At 55.7% G+C, this 11,707-nt stretch overlaps 1 protein-coding gene across 1 annotated transcript in view; it reads right to left on the reverse strand.

The window, feature by feature from the left end:
- The window catches only part of ADAMTS2 (ADAM metallopeptidase with thrombospondin type 1 motif 2), a 247,565-nt gene extending 240,803 nt beyond the window's left edge, over positions 1–6,762 (reverse strand). Inside the window, exons 1-2 of the mRNA XM_025924101.2 lie at positions 6,488–6,762; positions 5,093–5,487 (exon numbers count right to left, since the gene is read on the reverse strand). Coding sequence (XP_025779886.1) covers positions 5,093–5,487; positions 6,488–6,623 — 531 coding nt within the window. The 5' untranslated portion in view covers positions 6,624–6,762. The remainder of the gene's footprint in view (positions 1–5,092; positions 5,488–6,487) is intronic.
- Positions 6,763–11,707: the final 4,945 nt, after the last annotated feature.

Consider the following 11,707-nt stretch of genomic DNA (forward strand, 5'->3'; position numbering starts at 1 on the left):
GGGGGCTCATACTGAGCTCCCACATTAGGATATACACTGCCCCCCTGGTCAGACCTCAGGATGGGACCAGACCTCAGAGACCAGACCCTTCCCACTGCCTAGCCCATGAAGACTTCCACCCACTCGCCCTGTCAGGCCCTATCTGGCCAGAGAGGTCCCCAGAGCTGCACTGAGGTGGGAGGCAGAGGTGGTGTGGGGTGCTTGGGTCCTACTGGAGTCCCCGCTACCATCACCCAGCTGTGAAGACTGAGGCAACCTGCCAGGGGCTGCAGGCTGGAGTGGGTGAGCAGTGTGTCAGCCACCAGGACTGCTCCCTGCTCCCACAAACAACAGGCAACGCCCCTGACTGAGAAGGTCTCCAAGAGTCAAAACAGGAAAGGTAAGGACTGTTTTCAAGAAATACATTTCTTCCTTTTTATTCTTTTTTGTTGGCATGCAAAAAAAAAAAAAAGGCAATAAAATGTAGTTGGCGTGGTCTTCGAATCAGAAACAAGGTTTCAGCATTTGGAGGTTCAGTTCATTCATCTGTAGAATGGGGATATGAGGCATAGACCACAGGATAGTGCGAGGATTGAACAGGGTGATATCAGGTGCTCAGCAGGGAGCCTGGCACATAGTAGACGCACAAAAAACTACGAGTTACTATTATTTTTATGCCAACAGCCTTCTCGTTGTTGTTGCTGTATTTTTGAGGAGGGGAGCGGGGCAGAGGGAGAGAGAGAGAGAAAAAAAATCTTAAGCAGGCTCCACTCTCAGCACAGAACCTGACAGGGGACTCGATCTCACAACCTTGAGATCATGACCTGGGCCAAAATAAAGAGTCGGACGTTTAACTGACTGAGACACCAGGTGCCCCTTATTGGGTTTTTGATGAGCATATAAGAATGATGTGAAATTAGCATACCTATCACGTGGCCCGAGAGGTACTAGAAAACTATAGCAACGCGACATGCAAGAATCCTTCATTAAGCGTAATTTTCTTATGCATTGTGAAAAGACAAACTTTACCCTTTCCCTGTGCATATCATGAACAATTTCTGTCTAGTGGCTATAAAAAAAAAAAAAAAAAAAAAAAAGACAACCTGGAAACTCTACATTTCCCAGCCTCTCTGGAAATAAAGTGCCCGGCATGCCTTACAAAGCATGTCTTCATGTGGCATCTCTTGAGTCTGCACCTCTACCTGACTCCAGAAAGATCTACATCTTGGCAGGCCCAGAATCCCAATCTCATGGTAACTGAGGAAACAGCACCTCTTCCGGTCTCCATTTCTGGGGTTCTCCCAAGAGCATTAGACCCCAGGCTAGCCAGAGTCATACCCAGGACTCAGCCAGAAATAATCAGAAAAAGATGTCAGTCAGGCACTGCTGGGCCCCTGGAAAGACGGGGGCACCACAGAAGAATTGCACCTGACAACAAAGCTAACACATAGAAGACAGAGACAGGAGACAAGTGCACCTGGATTCAGCCATGCCTGAAGATTTACCATTCTGTGAGCTAATAACTTCCCTTTTTTTGTTTGTTTAAACTAATTTAACTTAAGCCGTCACTTGTAACTGAAAAGATCCTGACAAATATGGTGAATTAAGAATCTCCTCGATTAGGAGACTCCTGTCCACAGAAAACAAAGCTACTGCCACTGTGCCTTCCTTTAAAGCAGAGAAACAAACTCAGGGCCAGGCAAGTAGATGAGCAACTGTGTGTCCCTGGCCAGGAGCAGGACATTAGGCCTGAAAGGGCTTGTGGCTCTTGGGAAAGGCATGTCCCATCTAAATGTAAGCTCTAAGACCACAGCTGCCTGCTGGGACCCTGCTCTGTGGTTTCTCTTCACGTCTTCCAGGAAGACTAGTTCCAAATGTTCTGCAAAGAAGGGGTTCCACGGTCCCATCTGCGTAGAACATGATGGATTACACAGAGCACAAGACATTTCCTTTTTTTTTTTTTTTTTAAGTAGGCTCCATGCCCAGCATGGAGTCCAACTCAGGGTTTGAAATCACAACCCTGAGATCAAGACCTGACCTGAGATCAAGAGCCGGACACTTAACTGACAGAGCCACCCAGGAGCCCTGAGACGACTTCTTCATTACAGAACTTCTCAGAGATCCCGATGGACTCCCTGAATCTCACAAGCTGAATGCAAGGTACAGCACTGCCCACACCAGTTTGTCGGCTGAACCCCATTTGCTAGAGGCAATGTGTGTTACAATCTGCAGAACTCTCTTGCAGAAAGGGGGCTATTGAGCCTGGCTTCTCAAAGGGCAAGCCGAGGCCCAGGAGCATTAGCCTTGGAGCTTATGAGAAATGCAGAACTTCAGGCCCCACTGCAGATGTGATGAACCTGCATTTTAACCAGGTCCCTGGGGATTTGCACACACACCACAGCCTGACATACCTGCTTTGTGTGTTGTGTTATCTATGAAGGAAGAGCAAAAGCTGAGGAGAAAGGTGGCCTGTGTGGCACGGGGGTTAAGGGCCTGGGTTTCTGGGTGAGTGAGATGCATTTATCCATATAAGGCCCATTGGGAGGGGATGCACAGGTATTGCCTATCTCAGTGTCTTGGGAGCGCTGTGGAAAAAGTAGCTGGAGAGAACCAGGCCAGAATCCTACCTATGTGGTCTTGAGCAAGTGGCTCATCCTCCTAGAGCCTCCCTGCCTATCTGCAAACCAGGGATGAGGATCCCTCCCCTGCAGGACAGCTGTGGAGACCACGGCTTTGCATGATGTATAAAGCCCCAGGCCTATCACTGATGCAGAGAGGCTTCAAAGGTTAAGGAATTAATTGTTATAAAATGAGAAGAGGCACACATGCCAAAACAAAAGGAAGGAGGGAAGGAAAGAAGGAAGGGAGGGAGGGAGGGAGGGAGGGAGGAAGGAAGGAAAGAAGGAAGGAAAAGGAAGGAAGGAAGGAAGGAAGGAAGGAAGGAAGGAAGGAAGGAAGGGGAAAAGAAAAGAAAAAAGAAAAATAGTAAAAAACTAATATTGATGCCCTACCGTCTCTAGGCCGAAGGAAGGAAGGAAGGAAGGAAGGAAAGAAGGAAGGAAGGGAGGGAGGGAGGGAGGGAGGGAAGGAAGGAAGGAAGGAAGGAAGGAAGGAAGGAAGGAAGGAAGAAAGAAAGGAAGAATAGAAGAAGAAAAAAAAGAAAAACAAAGAAATTTAAAGAACTAAAATTGATGCCCCACTGTCTCAAGGCCATTTTTCACTGACAGTATTCAAGGCCCCTGAGGCAAGGCCCAGCCAGTCTTCCAAGTCCAACTCTTTCCTGCTCCATCTTGTACGTGTGCAGGCGTGTGTCCAGTACATGTGACATCTCACTCACCATGTCTGTCCTGACCCGGCCAACGCATACCTGGTACCTCTGCACGTCTTCTTCCCTCTTCTGAGATTGCCAACATGCACCTTTGCCTATTGGCAACTCTTTCTTCAAATAGCCCCCAGGAGATCACTGTCAAAGGCAGGGACGGGGTACTGCTCAGCCCCTCAACCCAGGTGGGCACCGGGCGAGGAACACCTCTGACCGGCACAGTGGACAAACACACTAGGAGGTTCTGGCTAAACAAATGAATCACCAAATGACAGACGAATGAGTGATATAGTGACACAGACTCCCTGAAGTGCTGTCTTTCAGGAATTAATCAGTACACAGGAGCTGGCCCACCTACAGACTGCATCCATGTCAACTACCCCAACCCCTGGAGTCCCCAGCACCGATTTCCTTTGATTTAGGAAATTCACCTGCAGCACGAAATGAGACACACCTACAAGGCCCGGGACGTCCTCGGACATACAAAGGGCCGCACCAGGATAACCCAATTCCTCCAAGGACATTTATAGTTGTTTGCAATATGCCTGGGTTCTAATGAAATCCAGCCAAAGGCAGTGATTTTCCGAAGCAACAAGTGACATTTCCTGTGTCTCCATAAAAAGAACACTAGCGGTTGTGGGGCACTGGTGTCATTGTTGGCTCTGCAGGCAGGCAGGACGAGCCTGAGGACAGGGGGACTTGGGGGCCAGCAGGGCTGGGAGGGCGGCCACTCGCTCAGAATGGGAGTGTCCTGAGCAGCACTTACAGCAAAAGCCACGGTGGGCGGCTTCAGATGTCTGGCCAGCACCGCCAGCCTGACCACCGCACACCCAATCCAAAATAGAAAACTGCAGTGGCTTCTGCCCGTGCCAGGCCCCGGGGCGGCCGGACAGAGCACCGCCAATGTCAGCCTCCTCCCTGAGCATCGATCCAGGCTTCCTCCTAGGCCCCCTGATGCCAAGCCATGGTCCCTCTGGGGCCCCTGAAAACAGGAAAACTTCCCAGGGCTCCAGTCGCACCGGGTGACCCAAAAAGTCCCAGGAGGGGACTGGGCCTCTCTCCTGTCCTTCAGAGGCTACCCGTGGGCACCAGAGCCTGTATTTCCAAATGCTCCCCTTGGCTCAAAATAGAGAGAGAAAACCGACTTTTCAAATTACCAGCTGGAGTTCAACAGGAAACCACAGCATAAAAATCAGTGGCTCCCGGTCAGCCAGGGGGCAGAGGAATAACCGGGCATTTCAGCACCACTCCCCGCTCCCTGGGTAGCACAGAAGCAAGCAGACTGACCGCCAACCCACGTGCCCCCTTGCACACATACCCCACATTCTCAAATGCACGGGGACGCACACTCAACAGACACCCTGACACCCAAATGAGCAGAAACCTACAGATACGCTCACGCACAAGACACATATTCACGCAGGTGCACAGGTACCCAGACGCGAGTGCACACCAACATTCCAAGACACATGTGCAGATTCACACACTCCCAGAGATGTACACACACTTGGCTACGATAGGAAGACCTGGGGCCCAGCACGCATAAGGGACACCACACTCTTCTGCTTGATCAGAGCTTTAGCGACCCTGACCCACTGCCTAAATCACCCGCTCTCGGGCCGGTCAAAATAACTTGCTTTCCTGCCAACCACTTCAGTCAGTGCCCCGTGGTCCCTGCACACAGGGGTACAGAGGAGGCCCTCAGTGCAGGCCTTGGACTCACAGGTAACCAGCCTCCAATTCCCAGGCAAGGGCCTTGGACAGAAAGGAGCGAGAGAAGTGAGTACTCACGAGCCCGTCGCAGTTGCTGAGCGCCACGGAGGAGGCTTCAGCCAGGCCCGCCACGTCTCCGACATAGAGGCACGTCCCGAGCAGGGGCTCCACGCGGGTGGCGCCCGACTCGCTTTGCCACTCCACCGTGGCCCCGGGCGCCACGAGGCGGGCATTGGGCCGCAGCCGCAGGTGCAGGTCTCGGCCGAAGACTGTGACATTGTAGAAGAGGCGGCCGCCGGGGTCCTCCTCGTTGCCTCCAGGTAAGCCCGGGGTCTGGTCAGGGGCGGCCCTGCGGGCGCGTACCCCAGCCTGGGCAGACGCCGCCGACACCACGTGGGACACCAAGCGGCCCTGGGCGTCAGTGCGCACCGGCACCGCCAGGATGCGCTCCGCTCCGTGCCCCAGGGGCCCTCCTGCAACGGGAAGGGGCGTCAGACCCGCCAGAGCCTCGCCGCGAAACCCCGCATCCCTCCACCACCCCGCCGCCGCTGCGAACAGGGAAGGGCATTCTGCCAAACAACCCTCAGAAACTAACCTTCACCTCCCCGGCCTTCTTCCAACTGGGAAGGGGCGTTAACAGGGACATCACTCCGGAGCCCCGCCGCCCCCAGGCCGTCCCCCTCTGGGATCCTGCCAGCCAAGAGCTCTGCCCCCTGCCCGGTTCCGGGTTGGGGCTCCGCGAGCTCCTCACAGTTCCCCTGGGGATGGCCCCGTCAGACTGTTCCCGGTCCCTTGAACCTACCGTCCTTGGCAGGACATGGGGCTGCTCCGAAGCCGTTGCCGGTTGGCCCCCTACCCGTGCGCCTCTACCCCTCCGCGGTCCCCGCCGCCCGGGCGCCCTCACCGCTTGCCTCCGGAGCGGCGAGGACTCGGCTCCCCCCGGCACGCGCGGCCTGTCCTCCGTGTCCAGCTCTCGGTTGGACCAACGCTGGCCCCCTTCCCCGCGCGCCCGAGGGCAGGGAGGGGTGGAGCAGGGTCCCTCGGATCTTCAGGGATTCCCTCCAGGGAGCCCCATCAGTCCTCAGGGCCCAAGGCGGCGAGCTCAGCACCCGGCTCCTCCCGAGCGTCCCCGGACGCGAGCCCCGGCGCAGCCTCGCCCTGGCTCCCCAGGACCCGCTGGGGCTAGCGCTGCGCTCTCTGCCGCGGGGCTTTCCCGGTCCTCCATCTCCACGCTCCGCGTCTCGGGAGCCGCGAACGCTCCGAGGCTCCCCCCGGCCCGAGGCGCTCCGGTGCGCCGCGGGGCGCCCCCTGCGCGACCAACCCGGCCCCGAAGTTGGCCAACTTGGCCCCGGGCGGGGTGCGCAGAGTTTGCCCAAGTCGGGCTGGACGACGCCTGGGGAGGGGGCGGCGAGGCACGCGGGGCGGGGCCCGGCCGACCAGGGTCGTGGAGCTCGGGGGCCCGGCCGCACCTACCTGGGGGGTCGGCGGCGGCGGCGGCGAGCCGGGCGTCCGCGGGCGGCGGCGGCAGCAGGAGCGGCGGCAGCAGCAGCAGCAGCAGCAGCAGCGCGGGGCAGAGCAGGCGGTGAGCGGCTCCCGCCGGCGGATCCATGGCAGCCGGACCGCAGCCGGGGCCCCGCACTCGCTGCCGGCGCGAAAGTTCCCCGCGCGCCGCCCAGCCCACATCTGGGGGCAGCTGGAGCCGCCCGCAGCTGCAGCACCGCAGGGCGCGGGGCGGAGGAGGCGAGGCGCGGAGGGGAGGGCGGGGGAGCGCGGAGGGGAGGCGGGGAGAGGGAAGGAGCGAGCGAGCGAGGGAGGCGGGAGGGAGGAGAAGGCGAGCGAGGGGGAGGGCGGGGACGGCGGGCGCCTCAGCCTGCGGTGACCCGGCGCTTCTTGGCGCGGCCGCCGCCGCCGCCGCCGCCACCGCCGCCGCCGCCGCCGCCCGCTCCCCTCCTCGCGCCGCCGCCGCGGCGGTTCCCGGCTCGTAGCGAAGCAGAGACGCCCCGAGGCGGCGGCAGAGAAGCGCGGCTGGCCGGGCCGGGCCGGGCCGGGCGGGGGGGCGGGGGGGAGCCCCGCCACCGGCCACCATCGGACGCGCTCCGCGCCCTCGCGGCGCACAACCTCGGAGGAGCGGCGCCCAACCTCGGAGGTGCGGCTCCCGCCCGAGCATCTCCACCCAGAGAGTCCTTGGGGCGCCCGGGTCCCGCCCGTCAGCCTTGGGGCTCAAAGGGCCGCCTCACACTCTCTGGGAGCCCTGGGGCAGGACCGGGCGTAGGAATGGGACGGGGTTGGGGAGGCTTGAGATGGAAACACCAGAGGCTGGAAGATGCTTTCAATAGGAGGGTGCGTGCACTGCAGGGGCTATCCCAAATATAAACTTTTACCCTTACGGAGAGATGCAAGGTTTCTTAGTCCCCAACTCCTCTCTGCCTGAAGTTCCTGTCCCTCTCTGCCTCGTCAACCCTCTGTTGCAACCTCTGAATACAGCCTTCTCCACCCAAGCCTGTGCCTGCCTCCCAGAGCTCAGTCAGGTTGCTGCCCTCATTTGCTCTGCCTCCACCAGCCTCCTGGCCTTTGGCCTTTGCACTCCCAGGCCTGCCTAAAATAGCCTCTCTACACTCTACCCACCTTTTCCAACTCAGCACCCGAGGCATCCCTCTCCATTCTGGAGCAAGTTTGTCAAAGCCCATCCCCAGGTGGAATCCCCGCCTCTCCAGTACAGTGCTCCCACTGCCTGAAGTCGCTCTCCTACCAGGCCTGCTGTCCCCCAGCACAGTGACCTTCCCTCCCTAGGTCCCACCTGGAAACCCCCTCCTAGGCATGTCTCTTTGGGGACATCTCTGCTATGTGAGCCCAGACTTCTGCCTCACTTCCCTGGATGGTGGACACCTTTTGGGTTTTCTCATTCACCTGCCCCAGACCAATGTGGTCAGGGCTTTGGGGCTGGCCTTGGTCAGGCAGGGTCTGATGACTCAGGGCCCTCCTGCCAGCCAGGAGGGCCCGGTCTTATGGAGAAACACATGACTTGCACAACTTGTTCTAGCTGTGATTTTGCATCTTCGGTTCCGTCATCTTCAGGATCTGGGTGTGAGGGCTCTGCAGCTTGATGGCCATCTTCACCTGGAATCTTCCCTCTGTGTTGCCTGAGGGTGCCCAAGACAGGATCCAGCCCCCAGACATAGTGAACATTTGTTGTCAATGCTAAAAATAGTGAAATTTCACATAAGAATTTAGATTTCAGTTTTTCTTGAGAAATTGGAAAGTGTGGCCACACCGGGCCTGCATTTCTGCTTATCAACCATGAAATGGGGCATCTGCCCTGCAGTTCACTACAGGTCTTCTTCCCCCACCCCCAGCAGGCATCCACTTTTGTCATCTCTGATGACATACCTGGTTCCAGAGAAAGTGGATGGTGATCAGTGTATGGGAAGAGAGATGGCTTCAGAGCCAGGCATCTTGGAGGACTTCCTGTAAGAAGTGGCATGGGTTGAATCCTGAAGGTTGAGGGAGCTGGGCAGCCCAGACCTGTGTCTATCTAGGTGCTGTCTTGAAACTCATGACACTCTTCCACTCATTCCTCCTGTGGTTATCTGTGTTTTCCTCCTCCTCAAAAGACGGATAAGACCCAACCAGCAGCCTCACCTACTTCAAAGGTCATGTTCTACTGTCTCAGTCGCTCCTCTGCCAGGTCTATTATTGTTACCATAATCCCCCCACCATCCCCACAGTTATTTCTTCGTACAGTACTTAACCACGTACTTGTACTTAAGGTTTTAAAGGATACTTTAAATCACCACTATAAATGGAAAGGCCAACATCTTACCATAATGCAAAGATAACTGCCAAAAAGAAATAAAATCAAGCCCCCCCCCCAAAAAAATATTGTCAAATTCTAGATACGATTGCCTGCAAAAGGCGCTGAGGCCAAAGCTGACTGGCAAGTGTGGGGAAAATGGTGAGACAGACTAGCAGAAGCAGAGACCTTTCCCTTGATGCCATTAGAAGAGCAGAATTGAAAATGGATGGCTCTCTCACTTTGCGAAGTGCTATTTTCAGACGGGGCCACCTAACTACATTATCTGGCACCACTTTGAAATACCAGCAGTAGGCTACACCTTGGAAAGAGGGTTTGTCTCCCCGTCACTCGTGAATGAGCCCTGGCGGCTGTTCCTTCCCACGTCGCCTCTGGCCTCCTGGGGCCTCACCCAGACATGAGTGGGAGGCAGATCACTGCCCATGACCAGCCCTTTCTTCACTCCCCACCGTGATATCCCACAAGGCTGAGCAGATGAATCAGGCACATGTGCATTGCAATTTCCTATTGAGTCCTTCATGTAGGGGGCCCCGTGTTGACTTGTCCTAGTTCCCTGATCACCTGTCCGCAGCTCAAAAAAAAAAAAAAAAAAAAAAAAGAGGCACCTCCCTACATCTTCAAATTTTCATGGTTTCAGATCTCTCCTCTTCCTCTTCTGGAAAGTACTGGCCAACCCCCGGGGCTTGCCTCACCCTCTGGTCCCCACTTCTTTTCTTTCAGATGAGAAGTGGGACACAGAATTCCCTCATGGTACTTTGTTCAGGTAGACTCATTCAGTCTAGATCCCAAAGACACAAAACCAAGGACCACGGGGTCAACTCAACTGGAACACTTAGTTAGTGTGGGTCACATGTGTTTGGTTTTAGCTGGACTCAAATGTCTTTAGATCTGGCTTGTGCTTTCCTGCTGGATACAGTCCCCACCACTACCACTGTCCTATGGCTCACAGTTGTTACCAACTGATCCCTGAAGGGCTGGACTTGGAACCCTGATCTAGAATAGCCCCAGAGAGGGATGAGGGCAATTCAGGGTGATCTTGGGCCCTCTGACCCTCTTAAAATCTTCCCAAGGGGGGCACCTGGGTGGCTCAGTCATTTGAGCATCTAACTTCAGCTCAGGTCATGATCTTGTGGTTCATGAGTTCGAGCCCCACGTGGGGCTCACCGCTGTCACCTGTCAGGGCAGAACCCACTTCAAATCCCCTGTCCCCCTCTCTCTGCACCTCTCCCGCTTGCACTCTCTCAAAAATAAACATTTTTAAAAAATCTTCCTGAAGGATGTGAGAGACAGAAAGAGAGGAGGACCCTTCCTGGTCATCTTAGATGTCACAGACCACTGCACATGTCTCAGGGCAGAGATGTTAAGAAAGGAGAATGTCTTCCTCGGTGCCTGGCCCAGCTCTGGATGGGATGGGTGCCCTGCCTTATTCTGAAAACTTGGGGCAGGGCTTCTGGCTCTGTCTCTAGCTTTCAGGCCACATGTGCCAGCACAGACTTCATCAGAGCCATTCCTGTCCCCTGGTGGCCACACAGAAACCAGAAGTTCTTCTTGCCCTTTGACGAGGTCATCATCCTTGGCAGGCCCTGCCCGCGCTGCGGGCAACAAGCAGATGGAGGCAATGAGGTTTCACTGTCCTCCCTCCCAGCAAGCAAGCTCCCGGGGGTTGGGGGGAGGGACCTAGACTCTTCCAGTCTCCTGGGACCCGTATGCAGAGCATAACAAGCCGTTGAGGTCTTAGTGACCTTGTCAAGGGGCCTCTGAAGACAGCAGCTCAGTCCCCTCTCTGCTGTTGGCAAACAGCGGGTGCAGTGGCCCCGTCAGATACACTGGCAGAGATCTGGCCACGAGCGGCCTTGGTAAGCAATATGTCAGGGGAATGCTGATTGAACAGAACGTGGAGGCCCGGTGGCCTTTGGGGAGTGTGGTTCTTGTTGTTTCTTGAGCGTGTGCGCGCACACACACACACCCACACACCCTGAGAGGGAGCTGTGTCAGGCAAAAGAGGAAATAAGGGTAGTATCTGGGCAGCAATTTTGTTCGTTGCCACGTTCCTCACAGAGGTGTCCCACCACTGCTGGGATCAGTTCTGCCTGAAAGAGGAAGACAAAGTACTTAAAATTTGAAGGCTTGGGGATCCAGGCTCAATCAACACTTCTAAATGGAGACACAGCTGGAGGCTCCAACTCAATCTAAACAGTAATGACCCAGGGAAAAATAAAAGCTCAGTGCCTACTTGTATGTATGACTGACCTGGCAGAGAGGCAGTGAGGCCCACGAACTTTCAAGGCAATGTCTGGGTGGGGCAGGTGGCAATGTCCTAGGCCCACTCGGATCAGGGTCTGGAGCCCTGGGTCCATCTGTGTCTGGCCATTTGGTCCAGCTCTCCCACCTGAGAAAGATTTCTGGGTCCCTTAAGATGCCCCTAGCTAGGGGCACCTGGGTGGCTCACTTGGTTTAGCGTTCAATTCTTGACTTCGGCTCAGGTAGTGATCTCACGGTTTCATGAGTTCCAGCCCCGCATTGGGCTCCGCACTGACAACGCAGAGCCTGCTTGGGATTCTGTCTCCTTCTCTCTCTCTCTCCCCCTCCCCAGCTTGCTCTCTATATCTCTCTCAAAATAAATAAAAATAAAAACTTTAAAAAATAAAAATAAAAGATGCCCCTAGCTATAAATAAAACAGCCAGCTTAAAACATAAAGAAATGTATCATGTCACACATCAGGAGGTCTGCAGGTATGGTGGCTCCAGAGCTCAACATGACACCTGGCTATCCTGACCACATAGAAGGATCGCCAAGCCACATGCAGGCGTCCTGCCCTCTCCCAGAAGGGCTGGCTCGCCCTTCTCGGATCTGTGGGCCACAGCTGGGTCACATGCCCATT

Source organism: Puma concolor, chromosome A1 (genome assembly GCF_028749965.1).
Source record: "Puma concolor isolate L17-30 chromosome A1, mPumCon1.1.hap2, whole genome shotgun sequence".
Lineage (NCBI taxonomy): Eukaryota > Metazoa > Chordata > Mammalia > Carnivora > Felidae > Puma > Puma concolor.